This window comes from Panicum hallii, chromosome 1, assembly GCF_002211085.1.
Source record: "Panicum hallii strain FIL2 chromosome 1, PHallii_v3.1, whole genome shotgun sequence".
NCBI lineage: Eukaryota > Viridiplantae > Streptophyta > Magnoliopsida > Poales > Poaceae > Panicum > Panicum hallii.
Genome location: NC_038042.1, coordinates 51,868,218 through 51,887,101, shown reverse-complemented (window position 1 = coordinate 51,887,101; position 18,884 = coordinate 51,868,218). Strand labels below are relative to the sequence as shown.

Below are 18,884 nucleotides of genomic sequence, written 5' to 3'. Positions count from 1 at the left end.
ATTTAGAAGAGGGGGGAGGAGGTGGAAAGGAAGACCGGCGGCGGTGGCGGAGAGCGGCGGTGGGGCCGCCGCCGGCCGGGGGCAGCGGCTTGACATCCGATAGGCTCAGGACCGGACGGAGGAACTTGGGTCGATGGTGATAAGTGGCGGCGGCGGTGGAGGCGCCAGAGTGGAGCCGGAGCTGGGGGAGGTGGGGAAGGTAGGGAAGCAGCAGCTGCCAATGCGCTACGATGTAATCCTTGAAAATCGCAGAAGACGATAAATAGATATCGCCATATGGACCTCCTCCTGGGCCGAAGGCAGGCCCGAAAGAAACGCCGCGTGCCTGTTTCACGGAAGGTTACACCAGATAACCCACTCCTTGATCTGTTGCACGCACGCATCGAACCAACAAGGTTGGTCCGGGCGTGCAAGACGCAAGTGGCTGGCTGGTTGCACGCGCACGGTAGAACAAAACCGTACGTGTGCTCGCACGCGCTCCCGCGTGCACGGGAAAAAACCAAGAAAGAAATGGCGGGCCTGGAGGCCAGTTCCTGATGCCAGATCACGGCGCTGAGCCCCTTCCGGCCGAGCCCATCGTCGCCGCCGGAACGGGTTCAGCCTAGCCTTGCTAGGCCGCGCCCACAACTCGGAGGTGCCCCGCCGAACCCACCACAGCCAGCCAACCCGCGCCGTCGCTCACCGGAATGGGCATGATCTGGCAGGTTTGGGATGCATCCTCAGCAGGCGAGGGGGCATTGGCGGCAAAAAAAATTTGTATTGTTTTTACGCGTGCGAGCGTGTGCGACACACTGACACTCACCCAGTCAGAAAAGCCAGAAAAGTGATGATGAGCTAAAGATGGAATCTCCATCGATCGACCTGTACCGGAATGATTACAGCTGGAACGTGCGCTGGTGTTCAGCTCTTGTGGTGCGTGTTGGACGGCCGGATCGAGTGCCTCGCCTCGGATGACGAGCGGTAGAGGAAAGCGGCACACTTGCAGGATAAAATCATGTGTCTCGGTGTAGTGGAGAAAAAAAGGGGTGATAGAATACGGTAGAACGAAGAGGCATCGCTGGTTTTCTCGACGCTCGTGGTGCCAGCTCAGCTTCAACGTCCACTGAAAATAAACCGAGTTTCAACAGCAGCACCCCACGCTCCGTCGCGTATAGTATCTCGACGACTTTCTCTCGTTGAACTTGGATGTCCTCCACGACAACTACACAATCACTGGTCTATCAATCAACCCGTGTTACCGTATGGGCTAATTAGAAATAATATAAAAGTAAGATTTATAACTAATAATTATAATTATCTATCTCACGTCCTTTTTTATCTATTAAATATTCTACCACATACTCTGAAATATATATTTATTATTATCTAGTTGCAATAGATTCCATTTTGCATCACACCTCCATGAACCATTTGTTTGTAAGTTGATATTCTTATCCTTCTATCATACATGAATATATGGTGACACAAATCGTGCGTAGTATTTTTATATAAATAATATATTAATAATAATAGAAATAGTAATTTAGAATTTTATATTGGTACACTTTAATATTTTATCATAATTATATAATTTATATTTATATTTAGAGATTACTTTACCTTTATATAATAATATAATTGGATAAATTATATGCAAATTTAGAGGTTTATTTGTATTATTTTTATAATGGCATAGGTGAGTAATTTACACGAAGATTATGGAGTTACTTTAGATTTTTTATAATTGCAGAGATGGGTAATTTAGATACATGTTTAGTGGGTTACTTTAGTTTATTTTTATAATGGTAGAGGTGGGTAATTTATTAGAAAAGATAACAGATTCTATGACTATTATGATTAGAGTTGTCAGATTGATGACCGGCTATTTTTAGTATTTGTAAGAATTTCTATAATTTCTAGAATGTCCGCCTAGAATTTTAGGTGGCTTCACGTGAAGGTTTCAGAAGAAACCTCCAATTAGTAATAGTACCAAGACTTAGCACGGAATCATCAAATTTTTATAAATTTGTTTAAATAAGCAGTGCTATTCTTTCATTGCGGTGCTTGATTGCCTGTATTAATGAAAAATATAAATGACTTTGAGCTATTTGATGCAAAGAAATAGTCGCAGCGAAGGCGCCTATTCGATGAAATTTTACGGCGGAAACCGTTGCACGGTTGGATTACGGCGTGCTCTTTCAAACGGCAGCGTCTGGTACGTAGAAGACCCGGGTGGGTAGGTAAAGATGCGCGCTAGCTGCTCATGCTGCGACCAGAACGGCGACACGCGGTAAAACAGGTAAAAGTCGTTGCGTTTAATTTCTCGGCACCAGATCGTCTGAAAGTGAAGCACAGAGATCAGCCTCTGGCCTCATCGACCTAAGAAAAGAAAAGGCTGGCCCTGCCCATCGCTGTCGTTTTGTTTTTGTTGCTTTGCAAAGCGGCGAAAAAGGCCACACGCATACATATGCATGGGATCTTCTTTTCTGTCCGCCAAGCAGAAAGCTGCGACTGACATGCTAGCAACGCGATTCAAGCTTCAGATGGAAGGAATGGTAACAAGAATATGAAACGAACCGGGCGTAAAGACTGAATTATTGGATGCTTTGCGAAAGGGAAAACCGGTGAATTAAGCGTACAAGAACAGGCTAGAGAGGGGAATCTTGAGCCCCCAGTCAGTCATAGGATGCTAACGGGTGGGCTCACGCACACATCAGTGGGGATTAGCCGCGGTGCCTGCGGATTATTGGATTCCACTTGGGCTTCTCAACCCTTCAAGATTTGTAAACGTGTTGCGGTTTATGCTGGGCGTGTACAGATGCACTAATGGTATTGGCTGGTAGAATATATTCTTATATTGACAATGTGGTTGATGGAAGTAATCAGTTCAGTTAAGCCAAGGCACTCCTCTCCACCAGGTGCTTGTTGGAAGAACATATTCTTGTTGACAACGTGGTGGTTCCAAATAACCAATTCAGCTAAGCCAAGATACTTCCGGCCGGCCAGATCTTGGGATTCTTGGAGAACTAGCTTCTTCACTATTTCCGTTAAGACATAAAAGACTCACTAAAAAGGAGAAAATAGAAAAGAAACTCACTCCACTATGATGTGAATGTATCCCATAACAGGACCACAGCACTTGATGAAGCCAGAGATTCCATCAAGTTTAGCTGCAAGTAAAGCACACACCGAGAGAGCTGCCTTTCCACAAAGTAACAGCGTGCATCTCCTATGTTTTCCCTTCCTCAACTACGAAACAAGAGAGATTCACAAGTACATGTGGGAGATCCGAGATCCTACCCGGTGCCGCCCCAACTCCCATTTCTACTTTCTAGTCGCCGCACTCGTCTACGGCGGCGTGGATACGTCCGACCGACCCCCCGGCCAGACCGGGAGGCACTTGCCGGACGAGCCCGGCAAGGCGCCCTCTTTACCAAAGCCACCTCTGTACACTACTCGTGGTGCCGTGCCACGGCCCGCTATCGTTCGAAAAGCCAGCCACTACTGGTTGCCGCCTCCTCTTTAAAGCGCCGAGCCGTGGCGGTCTCGGCCGGCCCTTTTCCCAAAGCCGATCGAGCGCATCGCCCACCCGGCCGCCCCCACCCGGTAATCACTAGCTGCCTCACCACGCCGGGCAGCTGCCCAGCACCGCGGTCCGGCCATGGCCACCGTGCCGGAAGCGCGAGAGCTGCTGCTGCGCGTCCTGCTCGCCGCGGGCGCGTTCGCCTGCGCCGCGGCGGCTGGGGCGGCGTCGGGGAGTAGCAGCAAGGTTCCGGCGATCTACGTGTTCGGCGACTCTACGGCGGACGTGGGCAACAACAACTACCTGCCGGGCAGCGCCGTGCCGCGGGCCAACTTCCCGCACAACGGCGTCGACTTCCCGACGGCGCGGCCCACCGGAAGGTTCAGCAATGGCTACAACGGCGTCGACTTCTTGGGTAAGCACTCAGTTATCGCAGCGCGTCTAGCTCATTTGTGCTCGCAACTTGGCCCGAAGGTTGAGAGTTGTGTGGAGCCGTGGAGGCGAATTTGGCGAGAACAGCATAGCTGGCTAGCTGCATGCATGCATGCGACGCTGCCAAGCTCGTTTTCACCGCCATGGTTTTTTCCCCACTATCCGACTTCGGCGCCGAAGGTGTTGGATGGTGCTAGAGTTTGCAGCGAAGACTTGCTGCTTTAAACGCTTTGACCAATTAGTTTCACTTTCCGGATTTCGGGACAAGTTTTGAGTTTCAGTGTTGACAACTCATAGCACAGAAAAGCACGAGCCATCTAGTACTTTGCCGCGAGCCGTTGATTTCATTTGAAGAGGTATATAGTAAAATCTTTGCATGCTTGTTAAGAACGGTAAGAATCAAAACATGAGTTTAATTTGGTCGGAATGTTTGTTTTGTTATAGAATCGTAAGTATCAAGAGGTAAGGGAACAACAATAATTCTGCTGGGCAGTTCCAAGTGCAAACTGAACTTGCAGTCTTTCAGACAAGCCATGGACCTATGCGCAATCAATTAACGCTGCAGCTCCCGTCCCACACGCGGCGCAGTCCTGCAGACCTTGCAAAGCGTGGCAGTGTACTGACGTGGTAAAAGGGCTCGATCACTCACTGTGCTACTCCTGCGCAGTTGGCGCTTACTCACCTAACGCACAGTGTGTAGCTCAGCGTTTGTCCGAGCGCGCTGACTCGCTTGGTGGTGCTGGCGCTTGGAGGAGGGGAGGGCGCTGACACAGTGGAGTAGTGGACACCACGCACCCACTGCACCTCTGCGTCTGCTACCAAAATCCGCACACCACATGACAAACAGTGAAGCGCAGCGTCTATGGTCTGATCAACCCCGTGGTCACCCACTCGCCCCCACATTTTTTTACGCTACCATGCCCACCGCAGACTGTAAATTGGCGCTCAGGTAGTCAGGTGTCCTGAAAAATTGCTGTGGTCGAATCTTTCAGTTTCAGTTACATACGAGTGTAGTGATTTTTATAGATTCTCTGCAAGTACAAGTAGGAACTGTTCCAAAATATGATGGATTCTTCAAGTTCTGAAATCAAGTACTGCAGCAGGCTGTAGCATTACTGCATTGTAAACATGTCCATCTGGTTCTAAAAATGTTTCGTTTTCACCTTTATCAGCTATGAACATGGGCTTCAAGCGCAGCCCCCCGCCGTTCCTCGCCGTGGCCAACAAAACCAACAAGCAGGTCTTCAGAGGTCTCCTGGGAGTCAACTTCGCCTCTGCAGGATCGGGCATTCTCGACACGACAGTAAACCACTCGTGATCAGAATTACTTCAACCTACCGGAAATAACTTGGTAAGAGCACTGACACGAGCACGCACGTCGATCACTCGTTCGTGCAGGGGAGCTCCATCATCCCGCTGAGCCAGCAGGTCGAGCAGTTCGCCACCGTGCAGCGCAACATCTCGGCGCGCGTCAGCCAGGGCGCGGCCGACGCCGTGCTGTCGCGGTCGCTGTTCCTCGTCAGCACCGGCGGCAACGACCTCTTCGCCTTATTCGCGCGGAACAGCACGCCGTCGGACGCCGACAAGCGGCGGTTCGTCGGCAATCTCGTCTCGCTCTACCAGAACCACGTCAAGGTAGGTCGATCTCCGCCGCACGCCGCGCTCCCCGGCGCAACGTGATCCGCCGGAAAAAGATTACTCTCGCTGAAACGAAAACGTGTGCCCGCGGCGCGGCGGTTTTCAGGCTCTGTACGTGCTCGGCGCGCGGAAGTTCGCGGTGATCGACGTCCCGCCGATCGGGTGCTGCCCGTACCCGAGGAGCCTGCACCCGCTCGGCGCCTGCATCGACGTCCTCAACGAGCTGGCGCGCGGGTTCAACAAGGGCGTCAGGGACGCCATGCGCGGCCTCGGCTCGAGCTTCCAGGGGCTCAAGTACTCCGTCGGGAGCTCCCACGCCGTCGTGCAGAGCATCATGAAGCACCCGCAGAGGCTCGGTACGCGCCTGCTCGATGCTGTTCACCAGGCCTTCAGAGGGATCGTGATGATCTGGTCTGACGAAGGAAAAAAAATGGTGTGTGCGTGCAGGGTTCAAGGACACCACGAACGCGTGCTGCGGGTCGGGGCGGTTCAACGGCAACTCCGGGTGCACGCCCAACGCGACGCTGTGCGGCAACCGGCACGAGTACCTGTTCTGGGACCTGCTGCACCCGACGCACGCCGCCTCCAAGGTCGCCGCCGCGGCCATCTACAACGGATCGCTCCACTTCGCCGCGCCGGTAAACTTCAGGCAGCTGGTGGAGGACCAGTGCTAGGCTGCTAGACAGGCAGCGGGGCCACGAGGCCCCGCGTAACGTGTACGGTGTACCTGTATGTGCCGTAGATTTACCCGTTCCCGTGTTGGTGAGATTGGTGTGTAGGATACGCGTGGCTTGTGTTAATCTGTTTCTCGTGGTTTAGATGGCGATGGCGGCGGTGTGGTTTGGACTCTGAGATAACATGTCACCTCTCGTGCTCTTTTGTGATAATCTGAACGAATTGAGTGTAGACCGTGCTCGTGGGCGCGTGACTCTGATTTGAGCAACAGTGTACATGACATCTATACTTCCAGGCATGCACTTGTGACTTCTTACTGGAGTCCTTTTTATTTGGAGCCTCCACATTAACGCGCTATATAAAAAGATAAATTCTAAAAATTCTTACAAAAATCGAAAACATCTTCCTGCCAATTTATTGAACTCTAATCCCCGTAGCCATTAGATCTATTATGTTTTTTTTTAAAATACCCATATATTCCATAATGAAGAACAACCTAAAGTATGCCGTTATAAAAAAAACCTATATAATAAAAGTAACCTCCTAGATTTGCATCTAAATCACCACGTCTACCATTATTGAACAAGTGAAAAAAAACTACGAATGTGGATGGAATTGTGTATAGATGAATTGCTAACTAAAGTCTTTCACAATCGTCTAAAGATAATTCGGGTCGATATGAATATTGTATTAGAATATTTAACAAATGAGATATAGAGTGAGGTAAGCAATTAGAATATTTAACAAATGAGATAGAGAGTAAGGTAAGCAATTTCGGCTATTAGCTGTTGGATCTATTTTCATGCATTTGTGATATTTATGCCTCCACAAAATAACTAATTCGTGAAGGAGTACAGGTTGATGAACCAGCTGCTTCTTAATCTTTTTACCCATCATCGGGTGAAAATTCAGAGATACCCGGAAGCCGGAAGATCCAAGTGCATCACGCCCTTCTATGCGGCTAGATCCGAACGCAGCGCAAGCTCTAAACATGTCGGTACATTCCTGCAGGCCGTGCCGTTCCTGGCCCCAGCTGATATGTCCTAAGCCGCACCAGTTGTGTGCCTGTCGTGACGTCGCGGTTGCCTCCGAGGAGCTACCGGTCTAGGCCATGTGGACTCCTTCAAACACATCTCCATCCCTTTCTCCTTTTTTTCCCTCGAATCCGGCACACTTTTATTCTTAGTTTGGTCTTTGCACCTAACAGACGTGACAGGTATACATTGTTATACAGCTATGTATACCAGCTTCTAATGGCTGGTACCACGGACAGAGGGTCACGGAATTCCAGAACAAAAAAACAGCATAAAATATCGGAGACCTGCTCGATGACAGTTCTACGCTGCTGCTCGTCGTGAATTGCTGATGGCATCACGCGCATCCTGTCACGGTGTATAAATCCACGGTCACGTACTCGGAAGACCTCACTCACCACCTGAACACCGAGACCAGGGCACGAGCGGGAGCAGCAGAGAACCCCGATGGCCGACCGGACCGCCCCCTGCGCGCTCGCGGCGCTGTGCCTGCTCGTGCTCGCGGCGGCGACGGGCGCGGAGGCGAGGCGGCACCCGCGGCTCGTCCCCGCGGTGTTCGTGTTCGGCGACTCCACGGTGGACGTCGGTAACAACAACTACCTGAACATCACCGCCGCGGCCAGGGCCAACTACCCCCACTACGGCGTGGACCTCCCCGGGTCGGCGCCGACCGGCCGGTTCAGCAACGGCCTCAACACGGCGGACCTGCTAGGTAGGCTACGCTGCTGCGCTCGGCAACCAGCGCCTGCAGAGTTGAGCGACGCGATCCGTGTGCGTGTGATGACTGATGACTGACACGTGCACCCTGCCTGATTCCACGGTGAACAACAGCTATGGGGCTTGGGTTCAGGAGGAGCCCACCGGCTTACCTCTCGCTGACGGAGAAGGCCATCAGGTCCCAGATGTACAAAGGCATCAACTTCGCGTCAGGAGGGTCCGGACTTGCAGACAGCACCGGCCGTTTCCTGGTACATTCAGAACTAGTTGCCCAATGCCCTTACAGCTCAACACGCAGAAATACGGCACGTATGGAGACGGCATGCGACGGCTGATCTGAACTTGCTTGTGCAGTTTGGCGAGGTGATCCCGATGTCCCGGCAGCTGGAGTACTTCTCAGGTGTTGTCGAGCACATGACCAAGCTGTCCGGCAGGAAGAAGACGGCCAGTCTCCTCTGCAAGTCCATCTTCCTCATCAGCGTCGGCAGCAACGACATGTTCGAGTACTCGGCGTCCCCTGGCGACGACTACGAGTTCTTGGGCGGCCTCGTTGACGCCTACAGAAGTTACATCACGGTACGTGTCCTGTTCGTCCGCTCGAGACTTCAAGAAGAAAAGCTACCGACATCTGCATACAAAATTTTGACGTGCGCTGCGTCCTGTGATGGTGTGCCCGCAGGCCCTGTATAAGATGGGCGCCCGGAAGTTCAGCGTCATCAGCATCCCGCCGCTGGGGTGCCTGCCGTCGCAGCGGCTGCGGCGGCTGAAGCAGCTGGGCACCCAGGGCTGCTTCGACCCGCTCAACGACCTCTCGCTGCGCTCCTACCCGATGCTCGCCGCGATGCTGCACGACCTGTCCCGCGAGCTGCCCGGCATGGCCTACTCCCTCGCCGACGCCTTCGCCATGGTCTCCTTCGTCTTCGAGAACCCGAGGACCGACGCCTGGAGTAAGCTACCATCGCTTCCTCCTTCCCTGGGAACCTGCCGTGCTGCCGATGGATCCATTCGGTCCACCGTCACTTTTCCTCATTCTGATCCGTCTGGCTGCTGCAGGCTTCACGGAGCTGGAGGCGGCGTGCTGCGGCGGGGGCCCCTACGGGGCGGCGCAACCGTGCGACGAGACGGCGCCGCTGTGCGCCGACCGCGACGGCCACCTGTTCTGGGACGCGAATCATCCCACGCAGGCCGTGTCGGTCGTCGCCGCGCAGACCATCTTCGCCGGCAACCGGAGCTTCGTCAAACCCGTCAACGTCAGGGAGCTGGCCCTGCTGTGATCGATCGGTTCCGCACGATTTTTCTTGGGATTCTCAGGAAGATGCTTTGCTCCTAGTACGAATAAGAGGACGGACGGGGCCAGCAGCTGCAGGTTTCAGCAGCAGTCAGTCAGTCTGTCGTCGTAGAGATGCGCACGGGCAGCCCGGGTGCTTCAAGCAGAAATTTTTCGTTCTTGCCGATTTGAAAACTTGAATTGCGTTTTTGTTTTCCCTAGAATCGAAATGCTTTCGTTTTCTTTTGAAAGAATAGAATCGAAATATTTTCTTTCCGCATCATCATACAGTGTTTAACATCCGCATTGTCCCGTTCACTACTGATGAAGTGTGCGCGAACAGCCGACTCGCTGCTGTGTGTGAATCTCTCGTGTCATTTGGGCCTTAGGCCGTTACGGAGAGACATTCCGGCGTTTGATCCGCAGAGACCTAATGGGCCTAATTTGGACTTCCGAAAGGACAAATTTCGGTTTAGCTCCGGAGCTAGGCTTTTCTAAAGCCCGTATAGATTATGGAATGCACAGAGTTAATAAATTCACTACTCACCTTTCGCTAAAAGAATTGACAAATGGACACAAGGAGTTGTGCCCTGCACGACACCACCACTACACAAATGTACTTTTACCTATCGTATGAGTTTTTTTTATATATTTTTAAATTTTTTAGAGGGAATTGAACTAACAACTATATATTTACTCTCTTTTGCAAAATATTACCACCACGTCTCCAAATGGAGTACTTCGGCATTCTAATTATTTTTTTTTCACAATTAAGTTCACATGCGTGTTGATATAGTAACATGCAAATATGCATACTTCCCTTTCTTCTTACACGAACACAGACGATTTATTTTTACGAAACACAATACAGAGATGCAGACGCTCACATGCAGAAACACAAATACCTCCTTGTCAAGACCGAATCAAAAGGGGCTTGGTTCACTTTCGTGGTCAGAGCAAAGATAGCCATATCTAATCCACCTCACCTGGCATCCGAAAAGTTTGTTGCGCCCCAGACCCAGACGAAACGTGCTCCTCCGCTGCCATTGCATGTCAGCTTGCCAAGATGGACTAACGCCAAGAACGTCCCGAAAGTCCGCACGACCCTCTCAGCTTTTCCACCGAGAAAAGCTCCAATCCTCCTGCAGCAGCACCAGCAGCAACGCACAGCAGGCACCCCGGAATTTCAACCGCAATGCCAGTGTAACTGTAGTTCACAGCGCTGCACTACTGCACCTGCAGACGAGGAGATGAAAGCGGCAGGCAGGCGGCCGGGGCAAACGGCATCATGGCGCATGCAGCGCTGTGGGGGCGAGGCTCCGGCTCCGCACCCCGCGGACGGCATTGATCACGGCCGCTCGGTGCCGCCACAGGACGCTCCACCCTCTCGTGCTCCGGCCGGTTGCCTTGTTCGGGCGTGGAGGGATCCCCCGGCCATCATCAGGGAGATCTTTTGGTGTGATATGAGGCTGACCCCTGGTGCCGTCGTTGTGCGGTCGCGCGAGCATTTCCGCGCGCGGCAGGCCCAGGCCGGACTCCGATCCATGGCCGCTTGTTGACGACGGCTGCCGGCTGCCGCTGCCTTTTCCTTTTCAGACAGCTCGCTGTTTGGCACACCTTGATGGCTACGGGCGCCCAAATCTTTTGCTCCCCAAATTCCGAGCAGGCATATGCGTGATTGACAGGGTCCGCCGGGTGCGGAGTAGACGAGTAGTGATGGACAAGTTATGTAGCCACAGAGAGAGAGAGAGAGAGAGACAGAGAAGACCATGTAGTGCGGAGTATATACAGCAAGGATCGAAAGGTGTCAGTCGTTCATTATTAGTTGTGCAGCTGTTCAATCTTGGCCGTGTCCATAATGATTTGATTCCCATGGCAACCTGATCATCACCCTACTCTCTGTGCATGCTTGACATGAAAGATCATCCAAAGATATACTAGACCGGCACATCTATCTGCATGCCTCACTTTGCGTTTCAGCAAACCTGACTGACAATCGAATGACTGGACTAAGGAAGTCCAGCTATCGCAAGTGCGAAATGCAAGCTAATAAGACCTCATTATAACATCACTCCAGCCAGATAATTTTGGACATAGTTTTTTTTTTCCCTAGCAAGCGAGAGAGCCAGCCAGTACCAATCTTCTGTACACATTCAGAATCAACAGATCAACCTAACTGTGCAAACAATAATAAACTGTCCATAAATGTGACTCATACTGTAAATTGTGCGGTATAAAAAATTCGGAAGGACGGTGAAAACTTTTGCTATGCCATGATATTATCATAAGAGAATTCACCTAGTTTATAATGAGAACTGGATCTAAAAACCGTTATATATAATTACAACCGGACGTCCGGACCCAAACACCATACAAGTAGGAGGTACAACTTGGATCCACAGACCGCACAACTAGAGATTAAGAATAAAAACATGGAAAGTATTTTTACTCTTTTCATAAACTCGATCATGCAATGAATATACGGATCGGGCATGACCTTCAGAAGCAGAACTGAGCTAAATATAGCGTCAGCATAAGGCAGCCAACGTTCACGGCCCAGTACATTAGAAAACACACTTTAATACACGAATATAACGTGTCCTTTAATTATCAGCATACTAGAAACTTCAATGTTACCCCATTTCCAACAAAGGACATAGAATAATAATGATGATTCAAAAATCAACATCATATGAACATGCATTAATAGTCAGGGTTCAGGACACAAACCTGATGTAGACAAAAGAAAACTATCAACCAAAGTTTCAAAACACACAATAATGTATTTAAAATCAAAGTCACATAGATTTTTTACTTGATTGACAGTATACAGTGTTTTTTAATAAAAAAGATGTATCACATATATGCTCGAGGTGTCAATTTAGTGCAGAGTGTCAAGCCTCTGACCCACTTGTTTCTTTCCTCATATTCTGCTAAAATAACTAATTCGTAGAACAACCTTACATGCAGGGGCGATGCCAAGTTATGGGTAGTGGGTGCCGATTCACCAACGAAAAAAAATGGAAAAACAGTGATAAAATATATTTTTCTCACCATATATGCACCCCACAGCTTAACTCGATGCACCCACACCTTCGCCACTGCTCGCATGAGCCAGTAAAATAGATTTATTACACAGTCCGTCTTGACATCCTGTTGAAGACCAGTGAATTAAACATGAATATTATTAGCACACTTGTAAACGTCATCCCAAAAAACAGACTTATGTACCACACAAACAATGAAAAATACTGTGGCTAACAAGATACAAATATAGAGCTTTTCTACTGTTTTTGGAGAGGTAAGATTAGTGTAATAATTTTTTAACTACTAGTAGGTATTGAATGGAGAGTAGTAGGATGTAGCCAAATGGCCACACTAGAACAATTTTAAGCCCAATATCTGTATCAGATCATGATCGACTGCTATCTTTTAAGTGTATGCGATCACCTCTCAATTTTCCATAGACGTCACATTCCTTTTCATGCATTTGATCATCATTGATGCCAAAAAAAAAACTAAGTAAAACAACGTACAGCTTCCAGATACATACTCCTAATTAATGAAAGTCAGCTCCACTGGCTACTGTATTTTCCATGCTTGTCAGATTAGACTGCATTGAGTGAAGCAGTGAAGCTACAAGGGAGATGGAAGGAGAAGCAGGCCTTTGACTGCCATACTACCAGTAGTTCTTTGCCAATCTGAGTTATCAAAAGACCAGTACAGCTAGCTGTGTCTCAGGGTCAAGGGACGTCTGCGGGTGAAATCATGAAGCGCATGAAAGTTCTGTATACCTGCAACTTGGGCTCATGCATTGAGGCCAAAGTTTATTGGAACAAGCAAAAAATAAGGAGCAGATGCACAGGCTGGGGAAATGATAAGCCAAGGAAAAGAATGGCACATCTCATCATGACCATCACCAGTCACGGGCACAAAACCCTAGCTAAGCTAGAATGGTCAGAGAGAGAATTTATGTGAAACATATTCTAGCAGTATTCAAGCTATTATTGTTGTATCAGGGGTTTGAGATCTTGACCACTACATCAAATACTAGCTAACAATCATGGCAAGTAGCTGTGCAGACTTACATGAGCTTCTCATTGCCTGGCCTCATAGTCAGATGTTGCAGAGATGACCTCCATCAAAGATCGAAGAACAGACCTGCATGCAAAACCAGCAAGAAAGAAGCCAAGAACTACGGGGTTGGCCTTCCGTAAAACTTGGCCGCAAAACGAACGATTAGCGCCAAAAACGACGGATCCAAAAGAATGGCATGAGGAAGGGGTAAAACCATCTTCACTTCCCCAACACCATGGCCGGCCGGCTTCAAGGAAGCAGACTAAATTAGGTCGGCAATAGAGCAGATCAGACTACCATATGTAGATAGCTCGCTCCAAAACTTTCCCCAAAAGCATATCATGGACCATGATGAACCTTAACCCCAGCAAAGAAAACAAGAGGGCATCAAAAGGCCCAACAAATGAACACGCAAGAAAAGGCAGCAAAGCAAGCTTAATGAAGGCGTTTCTGACACAAGTGATGATCAAATCTAGGGAGGAAGCTCTGATTCGTGTCATGTGGGCTTTACAAAGGGAGGCCTACACAGCTCCATTGGCAGTATGCCCACCTCCAAAAAAACACAAACAGATTTGAGAGGCTTTCTGCAAGATCGGCAAGGAGGTGGACAGAATGCCAAGGAACTCCCAGTAAGCCGCCCTTTGATAAGCACACATGACTAGACTACGGCTCTCCTGCTCTGCAAGCTGGGCATCGATCGATGGATCTTCGATCCACAGCTGCCGGCCGCGCTCCCTGTAATAAGGATGAGCTCCTTTACAGGGCGCGCTATTTATAGAGACTAGAGTGGAGCTAGGGTTGCGGCTTGTGAGGGGATTCCCGGGAGGGGAAGGGAGGGAGGGGGACAGATGGATGGGATTGTGCTTTTCTTGGTCTCTGTGTGTGAGTTGCAGTGGGAGATCTGAGGGATTTGATATGAGACGATGGCTCCAAGCAGGCCTAGGTAGGGGAGTAATCCCAGATCTCTCACCCGCTCCATGCTGCAGATTTCTATATGTTAAAGCTTCAGGACTCCATGACCTCTCAGACTAACATCTGCTAAAATATTTTTTACAGCGTCGGATGGTGAATCTGCGGCTCATATTCACTCCACCCGTACGTTACGATCCTGGTAAATATCTCCGCATCGAGACGTTTCTTCTTCCTTTCCCGACGTCTCTCCAATCTCTTCCACGGCACTGACTCTGGTTTTCCTCTAGATCCAGCCTTCTCAGCGACCGCATCTCTCCCGGCGGTAGCAGTGTGCCGAGGAGGAGCACCCGCTGCGGCGGAGCTCGTTAAACTACAACGTAGCCGCAGATTTTGGGGCTACACTGAGCGCCTTTCTTCTCCACCTTGATTCTCTAGCCAAAAGGAGGTAAAAATCATGGCTCTTTTGGCAGCTGGAGCTCAGTATCAGTAATAAAATAGAACACTGTAGTACACTAGAGGAGCAGTATTGTATTTGGCTATGTGTTGTCGCTGTGTGAGCGAGACAGCAGGCTGGGCTAGGCATACTGGTGGGTGGCCTGATGCTTTGGCAGGATCCAGATTGATACGAGTGATTGAAGCGGGGAGCGGGTGCAGGAGTCGCCTTTTTAGGGTTGTAGGGAGTTTCGATGTGTCCAACGTGATCTCCGTGGATTAAAGGGAGGATTATTGCTAACACTAGTGCCACGTATGATTGCAGCTTTCTTTAGTTTTTTGAAAAACTTTGTGTTCAAGCATAAGTCAATCACACGTATTTTCTCATCAGATAGTATGTGCAAGTACTCCCTAGATCTCAAATATGCGTCGTTTTATCCTCTAATTTTTTATGTACACGTTATTCAAAAAACAATGTGTGCAAGTATAATTTAAGATAAAGTTCATTTTGAATAAATAGTATCCTAAATTATACTTTAAAAAGTTAATCATGTGTGCAAACATTATTTAACTGGCTTATAAAGTTCATTTTAACTCGAACTTAAAAAACAGTTTTACGCTACAGTTCATGAGCTAAGTCCTCCCAAATGTCTTAATTGCATTTTTCATGAGCTTAATTTCTATATAGTATCCACTTCAATCATAAATAGTTTCATTTTACCCTCCCGTCTCGTGCAAGAGACGACATAGTCTTGAACTGTGTGTAGTTAAGTTGGTTGGTTTATTATGGTAAACTTTACTCACAAGATTAAAGTCCTCAAATTAGCACATTGTTTGTTTTCTTTAATTTTATTCCGGAATATTAGACACTATTATTTTTATGCTACTGATGTGGCGTTCGATATCAAGAGACATACAGTGGTTCAGTCAATCTTAAAATACGTGAGCCTAATATAGGATGTGTGTGCATGCGTTCATAAGGATACGTGTAATTGTGAGCTTCTGCTTTTGTTCTATGTTAAGAAATAACAACATAACAAACATAGACTTCCTTCAAGCGCTATCCTTGCCACCTAGGCCCGCGTTGACCTTCACCGTGAAAAGTCCAACGTAAGAAATTCTCATGGAAAACGTGATTTCCAGCGAGGGTTGACTGACTATTTCTCTTGACCAGACCCACTTAAACCCCTTTAGCTTTCACCATAATACCGGTTGGCAGCCGCAGTCAATAGAGGACTCTGATGCATGCTGCATGTTCTTGCAGCAAGTAACCATGGCGAGCTATAGTCAAGCGATCAAGAAGGAAGAGATCTGCTTGGACTCGTTGACCAAGCGCGTCCGCCGTGACAGTAATCGCATCACGGCCGCGTCTTAGGATACCCCGATGCAGCAGTGGGTGCACTACTCGCCGCCGTGACCGAGCACCAGTGCTGCTGGCTGCTGCTGGTGCTGGTTGCTTAGTGGTGCGCGGCGAGAGCCGGGACGAAGCACTATGCCAGAGATGTGGGCCGCCGCCGTGGGCGCCCCCGCCGCGGCAGCCGGCTGCTCCAAATTCTCGCCTTTTGTCCCCCGATGCACCGCCACTGATGATGCGCGCCCCAGCCCCACCTCCAGATCGATGGAGCACCATAAATTCCATGCGCTCTCCTCCTCCCCCATCGGACCCTCGCCGCCTGTCTCCCTGTCCGCGGCTGGTACCTGTGGTGGCAGGCGGCAGTAGGCACCATCCATCGGATGCGGCTGCTGAATCTGAAATCTGAACCCAATCCTGCACCTGCAGCCACACTACGCAAGGCAAGGACGCGAGAGGCGCAGCGATCCGTCGTGCATGCCTGCCTGCTGAAATCAGCATTGAATCGCCCCAGATCTGCCGCACCAACCCATCATGATTCATGAACTCCCCACCCCCACCACTTGATGCCAGACGACGACGACGACGAGTAGCGTCGCACGGTAGTAGTAGCAGCTCAAGCTATCTTCGCCACCGACACATTACGCCGAGTAAATGCCTGGCGACCTGCAAGTAAAGGTTTGAAGTTTGAACCCCAAGCGCTGCAGGAGTCAGCTTTTGTTCCAATTGTGCCCTAACTACTTGTCATTAGTCCAATTGTGTTCGGTTGGTACAATCTTTAGTTCTCAGGAGGAAACAAAGTTGTCAAAAACTGTGGAGATCTGTGCTAGCTTTACACCACCGCAGCTCTGCCGGAAGAGGCCAAAAAGTTCATCTTTCCTGCCGCAGGGCGCTACATGTTTTAATAAGTGGTAGATTTGCTCAATTACTCCAGCTAGCAAACCCTTCAATCATACTACATGCATGATCCTCGATTGTCTCCTCGACAACATGCTCGCTTTTGGTTGGCACACAAGTCACACACACACAGAGTAGAAGAAGAAAATTTAGCACTACACCAATCACTTCCATCAGCCAGAACTAAAGGAATCAGCAGGAGAGGCAGTAGTTCAATTCCAAAATGCTGCTAACGCTGCCGCTGCATGGCTTTCATTACTGAAGTGATGACTGGCACCGCACAGCTCTTCCGCCTAGATCGACTTCCCTAGACTCTGCGTGCCGTGAACTCCGAAAGGCAGCTAGCTGCAGCAATGAAAGCCATGCGGTCCTCACCGATCGATCTCCCCTCATCTCATCTCAATCTCCTCCCCTGCAAGGAAAAGATCGTTCCCAAAGCGACATCAGTGGGCGGCACGTAGGCGCACCCATCGTTCCCAACGGGGAGGACGAACGGAGGCGCCGCTGGCCCATCGTCCCATCACCTCCCATGGATCCCAGCGGCCGCCGCTCTCTGCTGCTCCGCCTGCCAATGCGGGAGGGGATGCTGCATGCCCGGTGGATTAATCATGGGGCGGGCGATGCATGCCGATGCCGGGCAGCGAGCGGTGGTTGCCCTGCCGCTGCCGAGGCCGGCCGCTGCGCGCCCTGTCCTGACGCGTGCCGCAGCGGCCGAGGCCAACTCCCCGGCGTATCATTGCGGCAGGGCCGGCCCCGTCTGCCTGCGCGCCGCATTGATTCGTGCGTGCGCCGCTTTGACCGGGGCACATGACGCGGCCGCCGAATCGCCGGGCGCGTTCGAGTGCAGCGGCGTGCGTACGTGACCGGCCATGAACTCTTTTCTATTCACGGGTAGGAGCGGCCGGTGGCCGGTCCGTCGGTCCGATACTAAAAAAATCCACGGGCCAGGCGCGGCACGATCATTAGGGCAGGCATGAACGCTCTGTGCCTCTGTTTGTATCGACCCTGGGCGTTCTTCAAAAGCGTCGTGGTGGTGATGATCGGTACGCTGATGGCCTAGCCGGTAGTCACGTCGCTACGCCATGTAGTAGGATCATGAAGCCAGCTTTCCTGTGCTTCACTCTGTCCCTCGTACGTTTGCTTTCACGTACGTAAAAAAAGGGGAGCACGGTAGATTCTTTTTAGAGAAAAAAAAACTGTGGCAGCGACAAATTGGTAAGTGGAGCGATGCCAGGATTCCGGTCATCTCTGACGAGACCAGCCCGGCCCGGGAGGAATGGTTCGAAGCATGCCTCCTGACTCCCTCGCCGGCGTCATAGCCTCTGAGTCTGACCACGGCCCTGGCTTGCTGTGATTTTCAGATTGCTGATTGAAGCCTACCCTCGCCGGCGTCATCGTCTCGCTAGTACACTACTACGAAGAGTAAAGTGTGGATCTCGTTTCCAGTTCGCTCTCGCCTCGCTGGTACACTGTTTGGGCCTGGCCGAAACACATGCTATGTCCAGATATTATTGGGCCTGATCCATTTAGCGGACGCGGCTTCCTTATTTTAGCCGTCCACTGGGCCTGTGCCGGGCCCGATTTATATCCTTAAAACAAACCGAGCCACAGCCCGCTAGCCTTCTCTACGCCCGCGTACAGGACTGCACAGCAGCAGCAGATCGCCGGGCAGCCGCGCCCTCGCCCTCGCCCCCGCCCCCGCGTCAAGCTTTCAACCGTCGAAGCAAGCAACCGCCGGCTCTCCAACGCAAGCGATAAGGTCTGGCCGCCCATCCAGAGAGGCAACCGGCAGTCCGGCACGCACGCAGCCGCGCCCACAGGAACGAGCCCGTTCCCCTTGTGATCCCGGCAGCATCCGGCGACCGCGAGGCCCCCGCGCCGAGCCAATCCGCTCCACCCCCCAACCGAAATATCCCCCAGCATATTCCCCGGGATCCCGCATCCACCGCC

General features: G+C 50.6%; 2 protein-coding genes and 1 long non-coding RNA gene across 3 annotated transcripts; 2 read left to right on the top strand and 1 right to left on the bottom strand.

The window, feature by feature from the left end:
* Positions 1-3,365: 3,365 nt before the first annotated feature.
* LOC112891089 (GDSL esterase/lipase At5g55050-like) lies at positions 3,366-6,545 on the top strand. Its single transcript, XM_025958000.1, has 5 exons — positions 3,366-3,917; positions 5,107-5,237; positions 5,333-5,569; positions 5,679-5,928; positions 6,020-6,545. Exons 1-5 carry the CDS (start codon positions 3,641-3,643, stop codon positions 6,244-6,246), a joined length of 1,122 nt encoding a protein of 373 aa, XP_025813785.1. The 5' UTR covers positions 3,366-3,640; the 3' UTR covers positions 6,247-6,545.
* Positions 6,546-7,728: 1,183 nt separating this feature from the next.
* LOC112879037 (GDSL esterase/lipase At4g16230-like) lies at positions 7,729-9,455 on the top strand. Its single transcript, XM_025943359.1, has 5 exons — positions 7,729-7,993; positions 8,113-8,249; positions 8,353-8,574; positions 8,678-8,945; positions 9,052-9,455. The coding sequence occupies exons 1-5, from the start codon at positions 7,729-7,731 to the stop codon at positions 9,270-9,272; spliced, it is 1,113 nt and encodes a 370-aa protein (XP_025799144.1). The 3' UTR covers positions 9,273-9,455.
* Positions 9,456-11,829: 2,374 nt separating this feature from the next.
* Positions 11,830-14,368, bottom strand: LOC112902241. Its single transcript, XR_003230524.1, has 2 exons — positions 13,354-14,368; positions 11,830-12,418 (listed from the first exon to the last, which is right to left on the bottom strand). It is a non-coding gene; the product is annotated as an uncharacterized LOC112902241 (long non-coding RNA).
* Between the last annotated feature and the right edge of the window lie 4,516 nt (positions 14,369-18,884).

Bases quoted from the DNA above. Each gene is read 5' to 3' on its own strand.
- LOC112891089 (XM_025958000.1), top strand. From the start codon at position 3,641: ATGGCCACCGTGCCGGAAGCGCGAGAGCTGCTGCTGCGCGTCCTGCTC. The intron at 3,918-5,106 runs GTAAGCACTCAG...CACCTTTATCAG, and splicing joins CAACGGCGTCGACTTCTTGG to CTATGAACATGGGCTTCAAG. The intron at 5,570-5,678 runs GTAGGTCGATCT...GGCGGTTTTCAG, and splicing joins TCTACCAGAACCACGTCAAG to GCTCTGTACGTGCTCGGCGC.
- LOC112879037 (XM_025943359.1), top strand. From the start codon at position 7,729: ATGGCCGACCGGACCGCCCCCTGCGCGCTCGCGGCGCTGTGCCTGCTC. The intron at 7,994-8,112 runs GTAGGCTACGCT...GGTGAACAACAG, and splicing joins CAACACGGCGGACCTGCTAG to CTATGGGGCTTGGGTTCAGG. The intron at 8,575-8,677 runs GTACGTGTCCTG...GTGTGCCCGCAG, and splicing joins CCTACAGAAGTTACATCACG to GCCCTGTATAAGATGGGCGC.